This window comes from Halyomorpha halys, unplaced genomic scaffold, assembly GCF_000696795.3.
Source record: "Halyomorpha halys isolate HHAL.00 unplaced genomic scaffold, Hhal_1.1 Scaffold1515.1, whole genome shotgun sequence".
Lineage (NCBI taxonomy): Eukaryota > Metazoa > Arthropoda > Insecta > Hemiptera > Pentatomidae > Halyomorpha > Halyomorpha halys.
This window is the reverse complement of record NW_027116577.1, coordinates 230,875-257,985: the sequence shown is the minus strand read 5'-3', so window position 1 is coordinate 257,985 and position 27,111 is coordinate 230,875. Positions and strand designations below refer to the sequence as shown.

The window sequence follows — 27,111 nt, the reverse complement described above, 5'->3', positions numbered from 1 at the left end:
AAAATTTTTTTTGGTAAAAAAAAACTAAAAAATAAAATTAAAAAAAAACTCTTAAAATATATACAAACAGAAGAATAGACAAGATGAACATAATCAAACTATCTGTATGAAAAATAAATAAATAAAATAACATAATACTACTTAATTAAAGAAAACTATTGGTTTATTTAAGGAGGAATTTAGAGATACTTCAACTTTAATAATTAGAACTTATAATTATAAACTTTTTAATAGTTGTTTACTTTAGTAAAAATGTCATATATACCGAAAAGGGTTTAACATTAGGTAGCAAAATACTGGTTCTTGTGAATGCAGATGATTCGGTATTATTGGGCGAAAGCGAGGAAACTATAAACCTAAATATAGCTACTTTGATATACTCTAGTATGGAACTAGGTCTCGATATTTATATGAATAAAAAAATATATAGTTAGTTGTATAAACGGGTGCTTTTTCGGTGATATAGATATAGCAGGAAATACGTCTGAAGGAGTAGAAAGGTTTAAATTTAGGTTCTATGGTAACTAGAAAAAATGAAATTTATGAGAAATATAAAAGTGAGGTTAAACTCAGAAAATGCTTGTTATTTTTCAATTTAAAAATTGCTTAACTCCTGCATTCTGTCCAAAAATTTAAGTTAGAATTTATGGATGCGAAACATGGCCCTTACTCAAAGGGAAGAACAGCTCCTTAAGGTTTAATTAGCGCATTAATCCTGAACCCACGGGTCTATGTATGGTAAACCGAAACGTAGATGGGAAAATTGCAATATGTCTGATTTGGTGATATAGTGAACGATTAGTAGTATCAGCATCGAACATCCGGGTTCTCTTAGCCTTTATTATTATTTACTTTTTGAGTTCGTGCAATTTTAATTCAGGCTTTAAGGATTTTTTTTTTCTCATTTTGCAAATGTTCAATTGCTTTTGAATAATAATCCAGTCCTTCATAAAATCTAACCAAAAGGAAAAATCATTAGTTTTATATAATTGTTTCCTCCCTTCGAAATAGGGAGAAGATTAGTTCCTATTGGAACGTATACAGTATACAATTTAAATAAAAAATTTCATTTCTGAATTTGAGATATTTTTGAATTATCTATTAGGTCAGTGGCTACCAAAGAATTTTTTTCAAGGACCCTCAAAATTCTAAAATTCATTTTCTCTCATTCTTTTGTGTTATGTACTAGTTCTTGCATGAACATGAACATGTATTAAAAAAAAGCATATATAAAATCTTAGTGGCTTAAAAATCTTAAAACGTCTAACTTTGAACTTCATTACTAAATTTAATTATTTAAAAAATGGGCGAGTTTATGAAACAATGTCTTATAATTAATTTTTAATCTAATTTAATTTTAATTTTTAATTATTAAAAATTGTTTTAAAATTTAAATTGCCATTGCTTGACTATTATTGAAACTTACATGTTGTTCAATCACTGCAGTCTAGGGTTACTAAAATCTGCAGTGATTGAGGTTTTATAAAAAAGAATGGTTCTGCATTTTGATGAAGTGGTGTGTATTTGATGTATTTAAAAATAATGAGACATGGCTTGATTGGGATATAAGCATATATTCTTAAAATTATTATTATCAGCAATTAGTTAATGAACTCATCCTGAGTGATAGTTGACTAACAGCAAAATGTAGTTGCCCAAGATAGCCTGTGTTCACTCATCATGATTTGATATCATTCCTATGGCCCTTGTACACAGGTACAGGCAATATGACTACTCACTCACTCCTTCATTTGCTTGCCACTAGATGGCAGCATTTTGAGCTGCCCTTCTACATTCTTGAGGGGGCTTCCTTAAACACACGTGAAATTTTAAAGTTACAAAATTTGACTACTAGCCTCTGACGATAAACTCTAGTATATATTGTATATCTTGTACAACTTTTTAAAAATTTATTTAATGGTATTTATAACTGTATTTACATTAAAATGCATCTAGTAAGTTTGATGTTTTGATGTAAGATCACGATGATATTATACAGGTATGTAGAGAAACCTGGAGAAAATTGGTAGCACTCTAATAATATTTCTACATTAGAAGGTCTCGATGCCATATTCTTTTATACAACTTTTTTTAAAATAATTTATTTATTGTTATGTAGAACTGTATACAAATATATACAACAAGTAAATTTGCTGTAGGTGACATAGTGACATGATACAAACATGTGGAGAATCTACCCACTGATAGAAATAACATTTCTAGTCAGAATATCTAGGAGAATATCTCGAGGCCATCTTCTTTTCAGACGTCTAGGAGGATTATTAGGTAATGAAGGAGAAGCCAGATTCGAAACAAGTGGATTTGGGTGGTTGAGAAGTTTATCATGGAAGGAATGGCATCTGGTTCTGGCCAAATCGACTACATATGGAACATTGAGGTCCTGATGGATGACTTGATTTGTGACAAAGTAAGGAGCATTAAGGATTTTGGACTGTAAGGATTGGATTTGTATAAAGGATAGGACCAAGGATACTACTCTGAGGTACACCAGCAGACGGATGACTAAGCGCTGTTGTGATTTATTTGAAATAATCTGTCGTAGAGATAAGAATGGATAATGAGGAAGTATGTAGGAGGTAGGAATTTACGGATCTTGTATAGCAGTCCTGGGTGCCAGACTCGATCAAAAGCCTGTTCTACATCAAGAAAGACTCCCGGGCAGTACATTCTGCGCTCCAATGAAGACGAGACAACATCAACCACACGATGGCATTGCTGGATAGTAGAGTGGGATGTTCAGAATCCAAACTGGTGATCTGGGATTATGCTGTTGGAATCTAGGAGGGGGTACAGGCGTTTTAAGATAAGTTTCTCTTTTTTCCCATTATAGGTAACAGAGAGATAGGACGGTAAGAGGGTGGGTGTTCTGGCGGCTTTTGAGGTTTGGGAATCATTTTGATTATGGATAATTTCCATGGTTCAGGAAAATAAGTAATAAGAAAATAAAGATCTGAGGACAGCATTGTAGATGTAGGTGAGGAATATAACAGATTTTCCAGGAAGATATTTTAGAATATGGGATGTAATTAGGTCATAACCGGTAGCTTTGCGGGTAGTTAAGTTCTGAATGATGCTGGATATTTCTGAAGAATGAAATGCTTTAGGAGGATGGGTCATTTGGAGTGGAATGTTTAGTTTTTCTTCAATGAATTCGATGTGGGTTGGATTAAGAATGTCAGGGTGTGGTTCAAATGTTTTTGAAAGGTGCTGACCGATTATACAACTTTAAAGTCAAAAATCCGTCACAGCCTAACTTATAGTCAGTCAATTGAAAATGTCGACTGTGTCTATATCAAACCCCAGTTAAAGATATTTTTTTAAGTAGAGGAGGCCGGGGTTCATCTCTACTTGATGGGATAGATTTAATTTAATGGCTGACGTAATGGTGAGTATTATTAAATGTTCTCATCACATTGATTGATGCACCTGAGCGATGGGCTACTCGACAGTTAGGAGTCTTATAACCGGCAACTACCTCAATTTAATTAATATTCAATATTTCAATAGTTGTTAATTATAAATTTACCATAAATTACAAGAGATATGAACTAACATTTTTTTTAATATATATTTATTGCTATTTACAACTGTACATTATAATACATTTAGTAAATTTGATCTAAGTTAAATTGGAGTGTTACACGTGTTTAGAGAAACTACCCATTGGTAGCACGCTAATGACATTTTACATTAACTAGTCTCGTGGCCATCCTATTTTCAGGCGTCTCGGAGGATTGTCAGGAATGGAAGAGGATGCAAGATTAGAAACTAGGGTGAATTAACATTAAATGCTAATTTATAGTATGTATAATTTATATTTAAGTGACACCTCAGCACTCTCAGGATTTAATATTAGGTGGTAAAATACTGGTTCTTGGGTATGTTGATGATTTGGTATTAGTGGGTGAGGACGATGATACTGTAAACCGAAATATAACTACGTTAATAAACTATAATAAGGAACTACTATGTCTCGAAGTTAATACGGATAAAAAAATATAGATATAGAAGAAAATACATTTGAACGGTTAAACAGGTTTAAGTAGTTAAGTTCTATTATGGTAACTACAAAAAATGAAATTGATATAGGGGACAAATCAATTAAATCGTTAATGTCATAGAAATATGCTATAAAAGTATAGATGCTTTTCCGGAAAGAATTTTACATAATATAACGGATTTAGAGACAAATTACTTTTAAACACTGGTGTAATAAAATAGACATTTAGATGTGAGGTGAAACTTATGACGAATTAAGAGAAACTCAGTTGGTTGATGCACGTTAAGATCTTTACGAGATAACACCAAAAATGATTTGATTGTTAATAACCTCACCAGTTAAAAAATTGGCTATAATTTATAATATAAAATATTAAGACGTATTAGAATATTATTTATGTTTTTTTTTAATTATACGTCTATCAAAGATATATTAGAACTATGATAATGTTAAAGACATTGTAAATGATAATATTGCCTACATAATGTTGACTGCGAAGTGAACTATCAGTAAATGATACTATTAAATGCACAGAGAAGGCATTGGAATAAAATTGGTAAATAAAACAGTTATAAAGAACCGCTTATTTACTGTCATATTTTTATTTCTATTCGGAAAGAAAAACAATGTTATTTATTGCAGTGGATGCTCCTTAGTTCATAAGAAATAGTCCATTGCATCGGAAATTACTAAAAACAAAAACGGTTCTTGAAGTTCCACTCCCATTTACCGATAGTTAAAGAATCAGTGACCATCAACTTGGAAAACCCAACCTCAACCCGAAGACTGAAGCCCTGGCTGCTGTTATTAATTCTATTATTCACACTACTTCTATTTTATTTATTATTATTTTTTTCCCTCTTCTCCTTTTTTTTCAACATAACTTTTTTTTTTATCCATAAGAGGGCAATTGTTTGTTTTATTAGGACTACAAATGTCGTTATTTTTGTTTTTAATTTTACTTTTCTCTTTTATTAAGAAGCATTATTCTTATCTTACCTTTTTTTTAAAATTACAACGTTGTATATAGTTAGGGGTGTCTAACTACAGCCCCCATAATCAATTGTAAAAAAAAAAAAGTAAGGGTTATATCAACCATGGCCCACTTTGTATTAAATAAATAAAAAACATTATTTTATTTAAATGTGTAAATTTCACGTCATATTCTTGACTGTTATTGCGTAATGTTTTAAATACCCTGTGGTAGTAGTACTTATTATAAAATATATCTGCATATCGTAGAATATAATTAAGAGATTTATTAGTATAATAAAATTATATGGTATAATATAAAAATATGGAAAATAGTAAGCTCTCTGTTGCTAGGTGTCAGTGGGTGAAGGTCTCCCAAGGCCGATCGACCAGCCACACTGACCCATATCCTGTGTCCACTCTATCCTCTTCATGTATTCATATCTATCTATCTTTTTATGTAATTTTACGTTAGATAATGCATTATAGCTACCTCAAGTTGTGGTAATAGATAATAACTCATAAAGAAATGCCGGGAATGGCCCCGTTGCTCCAGTTGTGAACACTTTCAAATTAAAAAAATAAGTATATATGTATGTATAGTTGACCGTAAAAATTGATATATAGGGAGATAGTCAGGGTTGCGGTCAATAGTGAAACAAAAATAGTTTACAACTATTTATTTTCCAACGTTTCGCCCCACTTTGCAGGGCTTCATCAGGGCTAAAAAGATACAAAATGAAACTATGTTAAGATAAAATGATAGAAATAAAAATAAAAAGATAGAATGAAAAGAATAAAAAACAAGTAACAAAGGCAAGAGCAATAGTTTCATACAAAAATACGTAAAATATAAAGCTAAAAAAGTACATGAGATGTATATAAAACAACAAACAAAAAACAATACATATACAGAGATAAAATAAACGTCATGAAAGAATAATAAAAAAAAAAAAAATAATAATGAAAAAAAAAAACGTAAAAGAAAGACGCGTTTCCGCTGTTTCTTTCTGTCTGTTCAACTTATTTATTTGGACAGGTATGTGGTCCTATATTTTTTTATTTTTATTATTCTTTCATGACGTTTATTTTATCTCTGTATATGTATTGTTTTTTGTTTGTTGTTTTATATACATCTCATGTACTTTTTTAGCTTTATATTTTACGTATTTTTGTATGAAACTATTGCTCTTGCCTTTGTTACTTGTTTTTTATTCTTTTCATTCTATATTTTTATTTTTATTTCTATCATTTTATCTTAACATAGTTTCATTTTGTATCTTTTTAGCCCTGATGAAGCCCTGCAAAGTGGGGCGAAACGTTGGAAAATAAATAGTTGTAAACTATTTTTGTTTCACTATTGACCGCAACCCTGACCATCTCCCTATATAAAAAATAAGTATATTTCATATTTATAATACTAGCTAAATTTTACAATCTAATCACATCACTTTAAACAAGCATCAGAAATAATTTGGTCATCAGTATAAAATAAAAACTTAAATATAGAATAGAAAATATTTATTAAGAATGATTCGTTAGCACAGTAATAAAACAAAAATATGAGGTGCAACTGAACAGAATATGAACTGCAAAAGTTTTATAAATATTTTTTCTTTATTTATATTTCGAGGTTTCACATTCCACAAATTTGGGTTATAAATGCTTTTGATGGCTTCCTAAGCAAATATAGCAATTATGTGAAAAATTAATAAAACTAACCTCTTACAAAAAAACAAAACAAACTTATTTATTCAACTTTGTAACTTTATATAATCTCCTAACATATGAGATAACCTAATATACTTTTATTTTATTTTAGACCATACCAATTATAAATTATTTTTTACTATTTTAATAAACTATCTTTTGAAATATTTTTATACAACAGATGGTTAAGAGCAATTTTTTTTTATTTTTCTATAAAAATTCTAATTTTACGGTTTCTGGAGGTGAGAATAAGGAATATAAGTTTTTTTCGCCAAAAATACAACAGTTTAACAAAGCAGTCATGCGATAGGGAAATATCGGCATTTTCCGTCATCAGATTTATATATATATATATATATTTTTTTTTTTTTTTTCTCCTTTAGTTATACCTAACATTATTTGATATTTTGTATTTACACATTGTAAATCATTGCTAACTATGTGTTTTTTTTTCAAATAAACAAAATTGAAGGTACTTTAGCGGTAGAGTTTTGAAAATTCTTCTAATGGTGAATTTGAAAAAATTTCGAGACAAGACCTATTTGATATTCAACATTACTCAATTGCTCATTGACTCACCGATTTTATTCCATAGAGTTAGAGCCATTTTGGAGAAAATTTATTAAATGTAAAAAATCTACTCAAAATGGCACTTCCATCCAGTTGACTTTAGGGAATAAGTTGCTGTCACACCCCAGGCATACTATAAGTTACTGTCACACCCCAGGCGTACAATAAGTTGTTAACACACCCCAAGCATACAATAAGTTGCTTTCACACCGCAGACATACTTATACTTTAAATATCTCATTTCAGTTTCGTATGTCTTTTAGTTTTAGTGCTAGGCTGTTCACAGACACATAACCGCACAAACTCTCGCACATACACACACAAAGACCATTTTGCGAGACTAGTTTCTTTGGACTGGAGGTAACTCACAAGCTTTATTTCAGTCGAAAACTAGAATTCGAATTGTTTCACTATCGCATTATTTCCCTTAACTGTATATTCCAAGTATAGGTAATTGAAATAAAAAAAAGGTAAAATTGTTGTAAAGAACTGTATTGTATGTATGAAAAAATAACAAAAAAATACCAGAAACACCTGAGCTCCTTTAGATGCTTTTTCTGAACCTTTTCCAGTTTTAAGATCGTTGTGAGTTCTTCCTGTGTAACCTTGTACAACCTTAGTAGGTTTTTGTTTTCTGAAAACTTCATTTCTCATTTGATTTTTAGGTTAGGTACGGTCCCATGTTTACCTTCATCTCAATTCTCATTGCGCTACTATATTTTCATATTAACTCGACGTCACGTATTAGTTTGATTTACTCCCATCATACTATAAGATGAACAGGTTTAATAAATCAAATTCATCGGCTGAGATATTCTTCCATAGATAAAGGTCCATATCAACGGCTCACATGATAATACGAAATTATTACCATAAACTGTCAGTACATAAATTGTATCGTTAGGTTACTAAATTATATTTTTTATTCAATGCTAGCTTTCCTAGGTCTCGTTATGTATGCTAAAGCATCTGTCCATCCTCTGAAAATTGGCATGTTTGGTGGCACCCCACACGCCAACCCACAATCATTGACTCCAAAACAAACTGCGGCAACAGTTAAAGGGTTGGTGAATAAATAGCATAAGTACCTTACTGCAACTCTTGTGACAGCCCTGTGCAATGGATCGCTGATGAGGTAGCAGTTGATCACGTAGCAGATGCTAAGAGTCGCCGCCTGCGTGAGTGTATCGCACAGCCAGCGTGGCACCAACCCAGTGAAGAACCCCGTTACCCCACTTCTCGAGTAAATCTCGCCAATGGTCCAGAAGAAGCTGCTGTAGATCTTCTCGTGGCCCACGAACTGACCCATAACCCGCCAGCTGATGACGATGAACGGCTGGCTTGCAATTATAGTGACAGATACTTCCACCAGTTCCTTCCATAGTGACGTGAGGAACCTTGAAAAGCTGAGTTCTTCTTCGTCCTGAGATGGTTCAAAAACCCGTACGTTGTAAGTAAAGGCAGCGAGGGCTGAAGCACCCACGATCCTCGTTCTGATTCTCGACAAAAGTCCCCTGTAACAACCCAAGCAGCCCTCTTTGCTTCGGATGTGGCCAATATATTTGAAAACGTTTCGCAGACCTAGAAATGTCCTCATGGGATATCCTGGAATCGGTGTGTGTCCAATCTGCATGAGAAACTCGGCAAACTCTATAGGGTGTATCACAACTGTGAACAGAACCTGGAATCCCATTGACGCCGCATAATCGTGATATGGGAAAGATTCTTGATCTGACATGGTGACAGTGATGATCCATATGTGATGTGAATAAACTGTTATAACATAACCAACACGATTGATTGGTTGTGTTATAACAGTTATAGTGTATCGATGTGTAGAGTTAAAGTCGATTTGTATAGTGGAGAGGTAAATTGTCAGCATGTCCACATGTTATAGACCTATTTTAAAAATATAGAAGGGTTATGAAATAGCTAATATTTCTAAAGTAACTTCGTAACGAAATAAATAAAATAAAAATTTCGATAAGCAATTTATTTTCTATATTTAACGATTTACTCGCACTCAACAAACAATATGAAGATGATCCGTTAGGTTTTTTTTTATCCCTGTCGTGAGAGCTCGAATTCGATAGTTGTGATTCAATTAAAGCAGTAATAATGCAATAACAATAGAGTAGGCTGTAACCAATACCAACAAAAATATAGTTCGGCAGATCTTATACTTAAATACGGAACATATTAAGGATAAGATAAGATATGTAAAGGGTATCATACCGTTGGAAACCTCTAGGGGAACAACACGGACCGGTCAAAGATATATAAATCTAGACGATGATTAATAAAAAATTAGTTGAGTTTGTTCTCGAGTAAAAGGAATGGTTTTAATATTTCTTATCATTTGCACAAAGTCAGGTAATTCAAAATTATCGATAAAATATTTGTAGTTCCGCCTGACAGATTTCTTTGAGTAATGTAGGAACTTTTCCTTTATCTTTAGTGGTTCTCTTGTCCGCCTCTTCCACATCCAACAACGACATCAAAATCCTTGGAGAACTGTTAAAACGCCTCTATCCAATCCTAGATTCAATCCATGTTATTCCTAACCAGCAGTTTGGATTTAGAACACCCTATTCTGCTACACAACAGTGTCATAGTGTGGTTGATGTCATATCTTCCACATTGGAGTGGCGGATGTGCTGCGGATCATTATAATTTGATGTACGGGATGCACTGGGAGTCTCTTTCGACGTTTTAGACCGAGTCTGGCACTCAGGATTGCTCTATAAACTGCGTCATTTCCTTCCCCGAATATATTTGTTTTTATTTCGTTCCTACCTTTCTAATAGAACCTTTAAAGTAAATCATGACGCACTCTTTTCTCTGTGCGCCGGTATTCTTCAATACAGCTATATACAGTTTATACAGCTGATATCCTAACCTACCCAAACACAGTGCTAACAATATACGTACTATATTACACATGTGCTCTGTCGGTAAACAATAAACGAAGTAGTTTTTCTAGGATTTGGCCTATATTGGGCAGGAGGGAAATAGGAGGGGTAGTAGGAGAATGGATATTCAAGTGGCTTCGGTGGCTTAGGAAATATTTTTATTAAAACCAATACAGCTGAAGTAAATTGAAATATTTTTAACCTAAAGCAATTTAGATTTTGAAACATAATGTTGACTTTAAATAATAGGGGTATTCATGATGTTGTGTTAAATGTAAAATGTTTTACCATGTTAAATGTTATAACTATAGGATTGTGAGCAGCCCTATTTGAAGTCATGTTAAACGTTAAATGCATAAGAGCCCCTAGCGGATTTTCTCACCAACTTGTTTTATAAGCCTTTATGTTTATAACCTTTCCTTCCAGAGCCTCGTGTTATTGTTTACTTCAAATTTGATTTAAGTTTCAGTTTTGATGTAAGCAATTTATTACAACATGCCTAGAGTGAGTGAAAAGTGGAATTTGTGTGAAAGTTTAGCTTATGAGTGTCTTATTGATCTTCAAACTTGTGAGGAAGAGAATGAAGATGAGCTAATTGACAACTTTATTGAATTTATTTTCCATGTTCTATCATTCAGATATGCAGTTCCTTTTCTCAGGGGATCAGTATTAACATCTACGCACTGGAAATCTTCAGTATTACCAAACTTGGATGAAGATAGGTTTAAATCTCTTTTGAGAGTGAACTACTTTCAATTTGAAACTATTATACAAGAAATCAAAGGTTGTTAAAAAGTTGTTATTATGTCTATAACCCACTTTTTTAGTATTTATTGTATTAATGAACCCATTAAACTGATATCTTCAAACCTTAATAATTGTTTAAGAATAAAATCACTTATTTTCAGTAATTTCTTTGAAAAATTTTCTAACAGGCATATATAGCATGTTACATGTCAGGTAAAAGTTAATTTAAATAGCTACAAAATGTCACTCCTCCCATGTTTCTACCTTAATCATGAGTGGAGCTATTTGTATTTTTAAAAACTAGCCATTGACAATTTAGAAAACTATAGAACTATAATTTCAAAACTGGTGAACATAATTTAATAAAACTTGGATGTTCCTCTTAGGTGCCAGGAAGCTTTATGGAAACTACTTTGGTGTCAAATTTTATTAGATTATGAGATAATGAAGTAAAAAAGTATTTGAAAGGTGTTGATTTGACACGAAATCAATCATGAACAAAAATAAAACGCTTACATCTATTTGAGGGAGAGAGGGGCTGCTGAGGTCATAAATGATTTCCACTTTTTATAAAGTATAATTGCTCTATTTAATTAATGTTACATAAATAATAATATATACATAAGTACGAATAAATACATAATTATAAATATTTTTAAGTTCAATTATTTTGTCAATCGGACTTCTTTAAAAGCTCTAGTTTTAATTTTTTTAATTCAAATGTTTTTTGTATTTTGATTTTACGAAGCTTCATCTTCTCCGCAATCCTTTTCAAATTCAAATCGCTCCCTATCCAACACAAGGCGGTCTGTTTAAACCTCTTCTGTCTTTTTTCTCCGTTGTATTATTAAAATTATCCATTGTAATTCAATAACAGGGTTATGAAATAATAACTAGCACAAACACGAAAGAACTAACCTGACACAACAAAGGAAAATGGTGGCGAGCTCAACTGGTCTATTGTGTGACGTCATTCTCCATTTAACAGACCCAGTAACAGACTCTCAACCATGTTACATGTTATTTCGTTTTACCACGGCAAAAGAAGGCAATTTTTTTCCATTTAACACGCTTTAACATGTTAAACTAAAGATCATGAATACCCCTAATAAAAAAAAAATGATTGTCAACTGTGTCAAAATTCACAACAGGTACCTAAGAGAATAGTATCACTCATAGACAGTTGGAATATTTCAAAATAGGTTTGGGAAAATTAAAATACTTTAGTTTCGTGGGAAAATTCGAATAAAATCGTTGGGAAATTTATGATTTTTTTAAAAATATTTTTCATTTATATCTCTAAACTAGTTACATCTAGGACTCTTTTTAATTTAATTTCTATCTGAAATTTTATCATATGTGCTTGTTCTAAAATCAGGTGTTTGCTGTTGTGTTGTTTTTTATGTAAGTTGCGGTATAACAAAAATAGGAATTGTATGTAAGAATTAAGAATGACAATAAAGTAGTATTATTTCTGCAATCGTATGAGTTTGTTCTCTGCCCCTTTTCTTCTTTTTTTTTTAGTTATCGGAGTTAGCCTCACTTAAGTTATACTAACAGGGAATATCTATGATTTAGGAAGAATAAAATATGACAAAATTTCAAATAAAAATTGTGTAAAATAGTTTCCATTAACGAACTATTTAAAGAGATAAATTTGATGAATGTAGTGAAAGAAAAAAGATAAGAATGAAGAAAAAAATAGCAACAGTATAAGAGAAAATGCCGGATGATAAACGGAAAATCCGTTTAAAAACGTTGGAAAGAAAAATATATTCATAATTAAAACTGTTGGATTTATGAATGTAACTTACTATGATTGGTTAATTTAAGGTTTTGCCATTTCCCAACTAACTGTAGCAGGAACGCCTGTGGTTGATACTATCAATAGAGTTTATATGGTGACATTAAACGTTTTAATGGCACTTGAAATTCACTGCGGCTGTCTAAAATAAAACAATCAATAAGTTGAATTTATATTTTCCTTCCATGATGGGAAGAAATTACCTTTTATTGCCGCCCATTGTTGCTTGAGTTACAGCCTAACTCGCGGTTCGTGACAGTGTCTTCATGGCAGTTAACTATCGAGCTATCCGCACTCTCGGCTCTGGGAACGAATCGAAGGATAACGAGGAGCGTTTGATGAGTCTCTCAACGCTTCATCAGATTTATGGTCTCCATTGGCAATGTTAGCCACGCGATCGTTTCTATAAAGAATCGGGTTATAGGGTTGTTTATTATGAACTCTAATAAGAGCTATTTCAGTATTTTGTGCGAAATAGATATCAAAGTCTTGTGGATTTTGCGATGATTTTCCTCGAATTTCATAGATAAGGTTTTTGATTCTCATAAACAGTATAATCCTATACTCCAGCAAAACTCAAATGAAAAAAAAAAAATAACAAGGAAACGAGTGAAACCCACGTCATGTCTATTGATAATAAATTTGAATTTATACTGATAATGAAAATTAATCTAATATTTTAATGAGTTAGTGAAATATTTGTATTATTTTAAAAATTATTTATTAAAATACTAAAATTAAAAATGATTTAAAATTATATGTATACAGCGTTTCAGAAACATCACCCCATCATTACACTAATCTTAGAAACAATAGATCCCACAGAAAATAGGAAATAATAGAAGCTATATATTCCTAACAAAAAACATAGATAAAACAGATACATATAATTTAAGTGTACTTTCTAAAGATATTGAAAATAAATATCAAACCATCTAGTTAATATTATGCCACGTAATAGTAATTTTGAAATGCAGAAATGTCATTGATTTAACCAAAGAACTCAATAGAAACTTTATCTTTTAAAAAATAGGGGTTGTAAAAATAAGCATGGAGGTAGTTTATCAATTATCAGATATACTTTAGAAACAATGATGATTAAGAAAATTTTCCCTTATTTAAAACAAATTATGTGTATTTTAATCTGTTTGGCAATAATAGATATTATTGTATTTTAAATATGAACTAATAGGAAGAATATTTATTATATATGAAATAAACTTTTAAAAACAAAATATTGGGGTAACTGCTTATTAGTATTTAATTTTTAAATTATTGTTTTGGTTTATGTATTATTGAAATTTGGTTGTGAATTTCAGTAGACCTTATGGCTCCAACACTTGGGTACAGATAATGTAAAATTTTTAAAATAACACAAACATTTCAATTCGATTTTTTTCACTTCAACTCATTTAAATAATAACAACTCTTCCAGTTATTGAACCTTAATTATTGAATGTAATAATTTTTATCACCAACATGGTTAAATATTTTTCTGGAATTATATTATTTTTAAAAGGAGAATTCCATTTTTTATACCTACATCAAACATTTTATTATACATAATTTTTTTTTTTTATAAATAATTAAATTTAAGTATTTTGTATTCGTTTTGTTTTGCTGAAAAAAATGGTATTTTTATGATAGGATGACAATTTCTTTATTATTCAGGATGAAAATTTTTTCCCTTAGTATATATTTCATGTATAGGTGAGTGAAAGTAAGATCGAGCTGTTGTCATGACAACCGTGGAAGTACGAAAAAAAAAATTCTTTTTAAGAAAAACATTTTATTATCAGATATTTAATTCTTCTTCAAGAATAATTATAATTTATTCTCCCCTTCAGTAGATTATTTTATATTTTATATTTATCCGTTGTTTATTTATACATTGTTTTGTTTATTCCCTACCTGATCATATTCGACTGATAGGAGAGAAGGTTCTCCTTGACGTATCCAACCTATTCTAGCCAGTGTGGGAAGGTCGAGTTTTCATTCCGTGGGATCGCCATGATGTTTAAGTCCTGTCAAACCGCATTAATGATGTGGAAGTATTTCTTATGCACCGTTCCTAATGCACTCTGTATATTCATATACTTTGTAATAGGTTTAAAGGTAAATATAGCTCTTAGACAGGTATATTTCTCAAGCTGCGGTCACGGCAAGGCGCATTTGACCACAGAGCGACCCCCCAGCTCTGCATTATCTCGGACGTGATTTTGAGTGATTGAGAGTAGGAAATGCATTTTCTATGTAATGCAGCGCTTGGTTTCGTATCGCGTTGCAACGTTCTACTCGGTTTATCCTTCAATGATTTTTGTTAGCTGCTTAAATGCTTGGTTTAGTTTATACTTTTAAGAATTATTATATTATAAATACGCTGTGGTACCACAGTGGACCTAGGTTCACCTTAGAGACACTACCGCTACTTTGTACCCAGTGTCGATATTTTTCCTTACAGGTTTTCTTATGCACTATAATTTCTCTTTATATTGTTATTTAGTTTTAAGGAAGTAATTACAAGGCATTTTTGTTCGAATAATTTCATTATTTAAATAATAAAACTAAGGTAACGTGAATTCATTCGTTTTCGAATATATACAAATTTTCTAAACTCGATTGGCACATTTCGTTTTGAGAATTTCAAAATAAAATTTGGTGTGTACTTGTTAGTAATGGTATAGAAAGTTTTATTTTGTTGTAAATTTGGACCTCTTCTTAACTTAATAATGCTTTTAAATCTAATAACTTTACATTCTTCTGAAAACCATTACAAAGCAGTTCTGCGCAAAATAATCATATCTAAACGACTTTTATTTTATGAGATAGTTGGGAATGTGCTCAGTGTAGCATGAAATAAATAAAAAATTTTTATTAGTGCCAATGTTTTATTGCCAGTATTGTTGTTTTATTACTCACCTGCTGCATGGTCTCTCGCATGCAAGATTCATGATGCATTACTCACCTAGTGCATGGTCTCTCGCTGTAGACGCCCTGATGAAAGCATGAAATTCTGGCCAGAATGTTGGCGCTAATAAAACACGTTTTACTTATTTATGTTTTTCAGTGACCGCATCCCTAATTATCTTCTCATTAAAAGTGGGAAATTCCTTTTTTCTGGGTACGATTATATGAACTCAATATATTTGTCGTATATGTAAGACAAGACATACCTTCCTCTCTTCCTAATTGAGTGTAGGTCCACACTTCCCTATTTCCTCCCCCTCGTCCCTACTCGTCTTCAGAAAGGTACTAGTATAATACCGCTCCCATTTGCCTTCACCGTTCCCGAACCCTGGCGAAGATGACCCGGATCGGGGGGTAATATTAGCATAGTTGCCGTTGCGGTAACAGTACTGCTTAGAAAGGCAGATCATGTTTAGAAAGTACTCGGGAGTCGTGCCCTCCAAATCGTGACCGCCTCCCTCCCCCCACCGGTCCGACACCTCCGGAGGTGGTCCCTTGGGGGGTTCGATCGGTGAAGCGATAAGTGAGGAGGTGATGGTTCTTGTACCCCTGGGTGTTGAGGGGTTCCAATCAGTGGATCTGTAATCTACAAGAGCCTACAAGAACTATTTAACCGATCGTGTTTCTTTATCATTGATTAAAACTGCTCTCAGCATTTTTTCTATTATCCGGTATTTTAATATAATACTTTCTCTCTCGTTCAGTTAACTAGGGAAGTTTAATATTTCTTTGAGCCTAAATAGCTTAAATATAGGCCATGTCCCACTCAGGTCTATTTTAGAATAATAATAATCGGGAGCGATTGGCTCAGTGGTAAGCCTCTGATCTACTAACTCCAAGGACCCGGGTTCGAATCCGACTGAGGGAGATTGTTTTCTGTGGGTTAGGGAGCCCTACTGGGTTCACCCAGCCTCATGTAGTACGTATCCCTAATATCCTGGCAGTCGAGCGTGATTATGACCAAATCACCTCCTTGCACAACCGTTGGACTAGTAATAGTACTTCCTAACATTTTGAACACCAAACCCGTTATGGGATGTAGTGGTACAGACTTATTTTTTATATAATAAAAACAGTAACAAAATAAATAATTATCTATCACAGCCGGATTCGAACCAAACTCCCAGTTGTCCTTGAAGTTAACAGCGCCTTACCTCTGCGCCATCCCACATCCTCTATTTTAGAAGAAACTTGACTAATATAACAGATATAATAATTAAGTAAAGTTTTGAATTTTGGCCAGGATTTTCACATTTTAGGCCTTATCTTGGATGTTTTCAAATTTTAGGCATACTTGCGAGTAACCTTTAAACTAATTTTAAAAATAAATCTTTATTCCTAATGTAGTTAATTCGAATTTAAAATAATTTAACCTTTTCTGCAACAATGGATCTTGAATACTCTTTCGTTATTTTAAATAACAGTTAAATGTTGGAGAAAAGAATTCGCCTTTTAGCTGTAGTTAACTCACGAACTACATTAACATTATCGTTAAAACACGACAATAGAGTTCCTTGTGCCACGATGAATGAGTATTAGTTAGTTGATTGAAGAACTCACAGTGAAAAGGTTCAAATATGCAAGGAAAAGACAGAAAACGTCTTACATTTAACCTAATATTAACATATCGGTATGTTCCCCTTACTATATATCGATGGTTTACTTCAGAGTAGAGCTGAGTAAATTTTTACTAACTTTAGGAAAATACAATCAAAGGTTTTCTCTTTTAGGAAAATTAGAACTTTTCCATTAGTTTCTGAAATGAAAAAATATAGGTATGAAATCTAAATCTGTAAAAAAAAAAAATAATAATTGAAAAGTTGTAATTTTCCTAAAAGAGGGAACCTTTAATTGTATTTTTCCTAAAGTCAATGAAAATGTTCTAAACACAACCTCGCCTTTGTTAAGCATTAAGGACTGATTCATTGTAAAGTTGAGTAAGTCTGAAGGAGTTCTTCTTGCTTAAAAATATGTTGAATGTCGTACTTAAAACATTTTTAAAGAGAACAATTTAATTATTTAACAAAAAAATCTTATTATCTCTAATAATCCGGTCCGGATAGCGATCAATGAAGGTACTCTAAATAAAGTTTCGCGTTTCGCTCCACTTGCCAAGTCTTCATCTGTATGAGAACAAGATACCAGCATAGTAAAGGACGATAGAATATATAAAGTTGTATAAATAATGAACGAAATAAATTAAAAAGATTATAAATAATAGTGAACAGAATAATTATTTGTTACAAGTACAGTCCTGAATATAGGATTGAAAATATATTCTTAAACGACTGATCAAATCGATTGAAAACCGTTCTCAAAACCAGAAATAAGGTAATTATATAGGTGGTAGGTACCTGATATAAATAGCCTATTGTGGCCTATGTACTTGGCGGAATTTTTTATTTATTTTTTATTTTATTTATTAATAATAATAAAAAAGGCTTAGTGAACCGGTTACTACCAACACATATTAACAAGTGGAACCCCTCCAAACTTAAATCTACTGAATTAGTCTTAACGCAATCCTTCTATCGATGTTTCAGCCTACCTAAACTTCCGAGTGGTAGGTTGAAATATATCGTCAGTTTAATGTTTATTAATATTTCGTTATTCGGTTAACTCATCCTTTTTTGGCCCGAATATTTTAAGTAATACTTTATTTTTAAAAACCCTAAATCGCTGTTCTTGTCTTGGTATCAGAGGCCACGTTTCGCATTCGTAAAGAACATTGAGAAGGATATTAGTTTCGTAAATTCTATCTGTTAAGTTTCTGGACAGAAAGCTCAATTTAAGAAGTTTTGAAATTGAAAAATAACTAGAATTTACCTCATTTAACCTCGCATTTGTTTCTTCACCAATTTCGTTTTTTCTAGTTTCTGTAGAATCTAAATACTTAAACCTATCTATTTCTTCCTATATCTATATCACCAAGATTGCTTCCGTTTCTACTTCTAACCATATATTAAATTTTATGTAAACTTATATTAGTTTTATTTATTAGCCGCATATTAATTTTATTTACTCCATTTTTATTTTTTTACTAGAATGACATAACTCAGAACGTATCTCGTCACCGTCTCTTTTTAATTGTTCATTAAACTTTATTACTTCTTGCGTATTGATTGAAAATTCCTTTCTGAGGTGCAGTAAATTGCATCAATCTTCTTGACATAAGCTGTTGTTGACAGCAATCCGTTAGCTATGTCAAGAAGATTGATTTCCATTGTTTCTTATATTGGATGATTATTAGTTGACTGAGTAATTAATTTTAAGAAGATGGTCCGAGTACACAAAATGCTCATGATATGAAAGCAAGGAGGTTAAGAAGTGTACATGTGTCCAGAAGCCCATTATGGCGCTTTTACACTACAATGAATGACAGTATCGATGGCAAGTGACCACCTGGGAGGCCAACAACTAGATGATTATACAGAATCAACAAAGTACAACAAAATCAAACACAGTAGCCGCAAAGTTGGAAAGCAGGAATCCAAGACAGGCAGGCGTACAGAAGGCTGGTTCGGGGGCCAAATATCTATAAGATCTATAGAGCGAGGGCAGTCCGTAGCTCTGATGGTTAGGCCCAGGTTGACTTTTTCATTAATTAGCGGTCCCACAAAATCAATGACTCCCCACCATGGTTAGAATAGGTTGGTCACCTGTAGATAACTAGGCCAACATCACCTTCGCTGTGAATTACTTTAAAAAAAAAAAAACTCTGTAGAGCCAACTGAGAAAAAAACAAAAAATTTAAATATGGTGTTACTGAGCTTTCTCGTTATTAATCGCACAATCGCAATGAGTCTTACACATATGTACTAAATATACTTATAATATTTAATTACATAATAAAAAAATATTAGTAATCAACGTTTTGCTCCAATTTAATCTGAGAGAAATCAAAACAAGATAAATACATTAAAAATTATGTTGAGGCAATAAAAAATAAATTCATTCAGTAAAAAAAAATATTAAAAAAAAAGGAGTGAACTAAACTAAGATAATATAAATATAAGTTAATAGAATAATTGTTAATTACAAATACAGTAATGAATAATAGAACTGAAAAATATTTTTAATTTCGTGGAGTTAGTATTTTAAAATTCATTTTATTTTCTATGTAGGCTGATTTAAAATATTATATTTGATTATAACAGCAGTTATTTTATTGATCACAATCTCAGTGATTTGTTGAAATAATAACCATTATTCCTCAAGGGCAATGAGAAAAAAACACGGTTAATATCGACTTGGGCACCGGAGGGGTGAGAATAGAACGGCTGTAAGATATATGGTAGCAATATTGTCGGGGGTGGACCTCCGCAGTATACTGGAGGATGGATGCCGTTCTGCTTTATCTCTTCGCCTCTCCAGGCTGTTTTCACGCTTGGCTACGATCCATATTTCATCTATACATCGATAATGTACGATATGCCCCTATCTATGCATCAATAATGTCCCCTAGTAGTAAACGAGATATAGCTTTTTGGGTGGTACTTATTAGTATTATAATATGGTATTTGACAACGTAGAAAAAAAAATTAAATAATGTTAATATTATTGTGAGTCATATGTGCTTTAATTTATATTAATTTCATAACAGGATTAATTTTAATTTAAGTTTCAAAAACTAAGATTTTTTTTCTGTGTACCAACAGAAGGAAAAAGCTAGATGCGATGATGGTGTCATATGTGACATAATTTTGATATAAATAAACAATACTGATTTATCGATTCATTATTTTTCTTTATTTATTTTTTTAAAAGAACCATGGAATAGTTTCATGAAAGCAGAAAGTACAAATTTTCCTAGAATCGACCTTAGTGAAATTTTTTAAAACAAACCCGAATTTCTGTTCTGCCGAGACTTCAAATGTAAAACATCTGTGTTAGTATATTCTAAATTGCATTATATCCTAGTAAGTAATTCAGTATATGCTGTTGTCAGTATATCCTAAATTATATTTTATTTAACCTCTGATGAAGTTACAATGCACATATTATATTATATTTGCATGGGAGTCTTTAGAGTCTTTACAGTAGTATTTTTGTAATTAGGTACTGCACAAGGAACATAACTTAAATAATAAACAAAACTAAACAAAAAAAGATATAAATTAAAACAACACTCGCACTAAGTAGATAAGCCTAGAGTATGTTTTTGTGGAGATGACATCATGCCAAAATAATAATGGCTGATTGCTTTTTTGCGGGGAAAAAAGATTTGAGACTAAATTGCAATTTTTAAAAAAATAAATCAGACTTTTCCCCAATAAAGTCATATTCCAGAAAGGCGGAATTGGAGTTTTTATTTGGTATTTTTTCGATATATTAAAATCAGAGCGTGCTAAACGTGTATAATTTTCGAACAAAATAAAATTTTCACTCAGTGATCTTTAAAGCAGTTTATCCTATGATAATAATGAATAAAATGTTATTTAATATATATAGTAAAATTACTAAAATTTGAGCTGTAATAGAGTAAGTGAAAATTACTTCACTGTCATCACAATACATGTACCGTCAATTATCATGCAAGACCTAGAGTAGGGATGGCAAACCTATGACCCGTGGGTCAGACATTGAAAAACAAAATTAGCTTTTTAACTGACCTACTCATTGGTTTTTATAAAAAAATCTCTGAAAATAAACAGCAACAAATTTCTCACTAAATAGTGTATGTTTATATTTTGTTATACATTTATATATATGTATACATATTTAAATATATTAATAAATAATATTTCATAATACATATTTTATGTAATTTTCTTTACACCTTGTTCATTCACAGTGACCCACGAGCTAATACTAAAAAAAAATAGTGAACAAAATTTTACCCACGTCTCAAAAAGGTTCGCCATCGCTGACCTAGAGCGACAGTACTGCCGACAACAATATCCACAATGTAAACAAAAATTTGAAATCTAGCGTCTAAAAGCGGGACTTTAATCTTGTGATGGTTCGCCCTGTCACCGCTAGATGCCATCAGCTGCCTATATCCTCATTCCTTCATGTTCTCACCAGTATGATATAATGCACTGCCATTTTGTAATTTATGGATTATAATTATAAATGTTTAGTAACGTGAGATATAATTTTCTAGATAGTGGTAGGAAAATTCCGGCGGTAAATATAAATATAACAACATAACATAATTTAAAATTAGGAAAATAAGAAATTGATAATGTATATTTATTAAATTAAATACGTAAGAAAATAAATAATTAAACAAAATATTTTTAAAGCCGTAAGTCATCTCTCACGTGACAGCAGTACTTTGTCGCAGCGGACGTTGGTCACGTGGAAGGTAACAAGGCGAAACATGTCGAAACTCGCTCTGTGTCAAATGCAGGCACTATTGCCTTATTAGCAGTGCTGCCGTTGTGGATATTTTGTACCTCAGCAAGTAATTGGTGGGCATCGGGATTTCGGGCAAAATGACTTTATGTTATATGTAGGGTGCTAGTACAGTGTTGCACTAGTCCTGCGACTTTTTTTTTAGTTAATGCTTAAATAGTTTTTCTATTCCTAACAAGTTATTATTTTTTCTTAGATTTTTCTTGTAATAGAATTTAGGAACATAGGAACTTTCTGGGACCCATGACATATTTATTTTTGGGGCCCAGAAAAGAATTATTATTGAGGCCTCGAATGAATATGATTATTGGGTCTTAAGCGGATTCGTTTTTGAAACCTGGGTAGATTCATTTTTATGGTCCATTAAAACATAAATGAACGCCAGGGTAGGGTTCTTTTTGAGGCAACTCCTTGGTAGGGTGATGTATATAATTTTGGAGCGACTTAGTTTTAGGGGCCTGGAACGGATTATTTTTGGGGTCCGAGTCGGCTTAATTTTGGGATCATCGACGCATTATTTTCGGTTCCAGAACGGATTCAAATTTGGAACCCGTGGCTGATTATTTTTAGAGCACAGGTCTGTAATAATTTTAGATTATTGGGCAAATGTATAAGAACAAGGTTTACCCGCCTATTGTCATTACATTTGTTAAGGTTGATGTTTTGCGACAGTTCATTGTATACATGTTAATGCGACTAATAATCCATTGACATTAATTGTACTATTAATGATTACTTAAGACTCGATGCAACATTACTGTCACTACACATAAACTGTTATGCCAGTGAATGCTGTCATGACTAATACTATCAGAATGGTTACGGAATGGTTATGGCTAACACTTGTGCCCCAATAACGGAATTATACGATAGTTCACTATTTGACATAAAAAAAAAAAAATGTTATTCTTACAACACTGAAAATGTTTTGCTTATTTTCCTAGGTTCTGGAACAATTTAGTGGAATCACGTATAAAAAGCTATCGACTAATAAGCGTTAAAAGTATCATAAGATAAAATTACTTTTATACTTTATAAAGTATTATAAGATTATAGAATCCTATACTCTAAAATAATTATATACTATAATCATATATATTTATCCATAAACATTTAAATTTTCCCAACATTCAAAACCAAAGAAACCTTTTACTTACCTCTTGCGAATTTTGATACTAAATAAAAATAATTTTACAGAAACCTCACTTTATATCTTAATTTTAATTTTTTGAGTTCAGATTATTAATTTTAAATTTAAGTGAATCTTTGAGTGAAATACTTTGTCAGTTTTGGCAGTCCGAAGTTTTCAATTCTCAAATTTCTGTTTAGCTTTTCAATGGGTACAACGTTTTTCGAACATGTTTACTCTTGAGAAGTATATGTATGTATATCGTCGTGAAATAAATCTTTTATTTTTTATTTCTTATTGAAGCTGCGTTTTTACATGGGCAGTTACTCTCTCAGACAATTCCTCGTAAATAATATTTTCTTGAGCAGTTAGAACCAAGAGCACCAGTAGTAGAACAATATGGTGAAATAATATATTTAGTAGAGAAGAGGGAAGCACGAGCTATTTCGACGCCCCTAATCTAATTGCTTCGGTCAATCAGTTTAATAGTAGACCATTCATCTTGTCCGCCAACACCTGCGCCCGGCGGTTGTGGAGTTTGTGGAAGGAAAGTAAATATTTTGCTTCACAAGAATGTGATTCCAGATCTGATAATTCAAATTTAAATTGTTTTTTTAATTTTTAATTATACCAATCATTCAACTATCCCAGAATCAGATTATTTTATTATATTGTCATACATTCATAACAAGTAACGAATAAATTAAAAATTATACTAATAAGGTAGTTAAGTTAAAAAAAAATTAATTTGAGAAGGAATGTTTTATTGTATCTTCATTTCCACACTCGACTTGCAACACTGTCGCAGCCACGATATCATTATGGACTATGACATTTTCTATGGTAGTATACCATATAGTTGCTACTGTCTATACTCAACTATCATGTCTATTAAGCTCATAACACATACCTTATATATAATTCATAACCTGTACGTTTCCTTTTTAGTTCTGATTGCATGTTGGTTATTCTAATGTAATATGGATAGTTATTAACAATTCTGAAGTATAAGTTCCCAGACCCATCATCTAAGTATCACTTTATGTGATAGTATTTATTTATATATAATAAAATATAAGAATTTATTCCTGGTGGGTAATTTTGATTTTTTTATTAAAATATTGAAACATTTTGTTCACTATCTTCGTTGCGTTTTCCAATTTCGAACTGATGTGGTGGTTGAACAACTGCTGTCTAATGTGATTCTTAAGTATTTCACTAATTAAGCAAAAGGGGCAGGAGTAAAATAATAAGCTGAAATAAAAATAGAATGTTCGGAATAGTGAATAAGGAAGGAACAATAGAGGAGATATGTGTGGGGGTGGAAAGAAAGAAGATAAATTTTAAAAAGACAGAGAAACTTGATGGCGCAGTTGCCATCTAAAGTCAGTGGAGACAATCTTGCTCGATAGTTAGCGGGCATACAAGTGCATAAATACGTTGAACCAAGCGGAATGTAAATAAAATAATATGATCCAATTAAATCTATTGTCGATGAAAATATTGGTTGTAGTTTAGTGAAAATGAGAGGTACTGTTTTATCAATATTTAGATGCAACCCACATTAATGTTTATGTCAGTTCTGTATTATGTATGGGTCGGATTTAATTTGAATAAATCTGAGATGCTGTAGTGTTTCTATTTCTAAGCTTTAAACCTTTTGTAGCTTACTCCAGAAATAAAAATAAATTATTAATTTTGTTGAAAACTAGATGCGTACTTATGCCTCTAAAATTAATTAATTAATTCATTGAAAAAAAATTGTTTTGTATACATTCCTATTTTATTTATGTCATACCCAAAACTATCATTCAGCGTACAAGATGTACCGAATGCACTTTTATTATCTTTGAATAATATTTCCTTGTAACTATAAAGGAATTTGCATAAGGTTCCGATAAGCTGTTTACGCCAATATGCTAATAAGAAATTAAAAAAACTCCAGAAATAGCATAAAAAGAATGGGATGAGGTAATGGGAAGATAAACAAGTGGATGATGTAAGGAACCAGATAAATACCACCTCCTTCACACGATATCCTCCCGAATAGATTGCCTGATCTATGATGGATAGCGGGGAGGAGGTAGATTGGATGGCCGGTATAAATCTTCATTAGTCGATCCATCCGTCTTGTCCTTCATTAGGGCGTCGTCCATTAGCGTGTGGTCTTCTGACCTGTCCTTCGGACTGAGTTAATAAAATAAGTAAATAATGAGGTTTAATGAAATCTATACGAGGTACAACATTCTCTACGTTCATCCCTCCACATAACACAAAATCTAAATCCACAGAAGAGTAGATATTCCATAATATTTCGATTTATGTCTTGGTCTACCCTTATCTTTTTATTGCCTTCTTAGTTACCTCTTACCTTCATAAGTAAGCCCAGAAATGCAGTAAAATAAATTCAATTTAGTCTCTCTACTGAGCTAAAGATTGATGAGTTTATTATTTGTATTAAACAAATTTCAAAATAGGAAGGAATTCAAAACTGCTAGCTTATAAGGTCATGAAATTGTAGGCTAATACCTTTAATATAACTTTTTTTTTATTTTGCTAATTTTATATAATTCTAATTCAAAGAATAAGTGAAGTCAAAAAGTGGGGATTTGACCACGCCCTCAGAGCTCAAGTTTAAGTTGAGGTTAATGGAAATGTCCGCCATTGTAATTTAAACTGAAACAGAAGGCAGCCTTGGTGAATAGTTCCTCTACCTCTGTCTAGCTCTTAGAGTTTATTATAAGACCGACATTTCTGTTTTTATTTTTCCTGGCATCTCACTCTACTCATTAGTCTCCTTACTCGTAGGTTTTGAGCAGCAACCGATATCCAAATTCCAAATTTAGAAAAATGAATCTGAAAAACTAAAACTGAAGGTTTTCAAAAATGAGCATGGACACATCGCTGCACGAATAGTGGCACATCTTAAAAAAAAAATTTATTTTTATTTTTAATAAATGTATTCCAAATTTCGTATTCAAGTCATTCACATCAGTCTGAATTTTGAATGATGACTGTCAATCCGAATGACCATGTAAAGATGTGTAGAATAGACACTATTAAACTAATATAAACAACCGCACATTTTTTAAAATAAAGAACCAAATAGGTTAAAATAACTCAAATAGTAAATAAATTGTTTTTATGAGCCCACGTTGCAGGGCTTTTAAAGTATTGAAAAGGAGTGAAATTCAAGGCAATATTCTTTGCAAATAAGGAAATCAAAATAGAGGTTGAAGGTGGAAAACAGATAGTTAAAAACTTTCTCGCTCATTTTGCGCCTATCAGCTGGAGACAAGAAAATTATAATTCACTATACTATTCAATTCCTCATTCAATGAAACGCCTAGGTTAGGACGGTTACGTCAAAGGAATGTTTAAGGTTTTCGAAACTAGGATCCAATGAATCATCAGCCCATTTATGAACTAAGGTCATACTAATGTACAAGTGTGGAGTATAAAACTAGAAAATATACAAAAAAACGGTTCACGGTTGAAATGAGAGTTTGAAGTTGTGTTAACAGTTAAACAATTATAAAAACTAAGCGACAGGTAAACGCTGGGTAGACCGAAATGAAGATATAAAGATTTTCTTAAATTATTTCTTTTTACTGCGGCTCCATACCGGTAGTAAAACGTTTACAATTTCCTTTCTTCTGATCTGAAGGGGGCAACCAAAGTTTGTTGATACGTAAAAGTACTGGGGCATGGTTCCAGTGGTTCTTGTTTTGGCTGGAACTAGGGTTTATACAAAAACCGACATTTTAGAAAACCGTATTTTTTCCAGAAAACCGGTTTTAACCGGTTTCGAATTTTTATAAAAAAAATTGTTTGCTCGAATATTCTGTAATTCGAACAAAAAATTTTAACAGAAAATTTAGAGTGATTAAAAGCAGTTTTTGACTGAAATTATTTACTG

At 31.9% G+C, this 27,111-nt stretch overlaps 2 protein-coding genes across 2 annotated transcripts in view; one reads left to right on the top strand and one right to left on the bottom strand.

Moving 5' to 3' along the window:
* LOC136795079 (uncharacterized) overlaps positions 1-27,111 on the top strand; it is a 197,974-nt gene that overhangs the window by 16,343 nt on the left and 154,520 nt on the right. The window lies entirely within an intron of this gene.
* Positions 7,750-9,148, bottom strand: LOC106689893 (mitochondrial carrier homolog 2). The gene has a single exon (XM_014435099.2). It carries the CDS (start codon positions 9,009-9,011, stop codon positions 8,196-8,198), a length of 816 nt encoding a protein of 271 aa, XP_014290585.2. The 5' UTR covers positions 9,012-9,148; the 3' UTR covers positions 7,750-8,195.

What these genes read in the sequence shown, in the direction of transcription:
- LOC106689893 (XM_014435099.2), bottom strand. Translation starts at nt 9,011, where the DNA reads ATGTCAGATCAAGAATCTTTCCCATATCACGATTATGCGGCGTCAATG.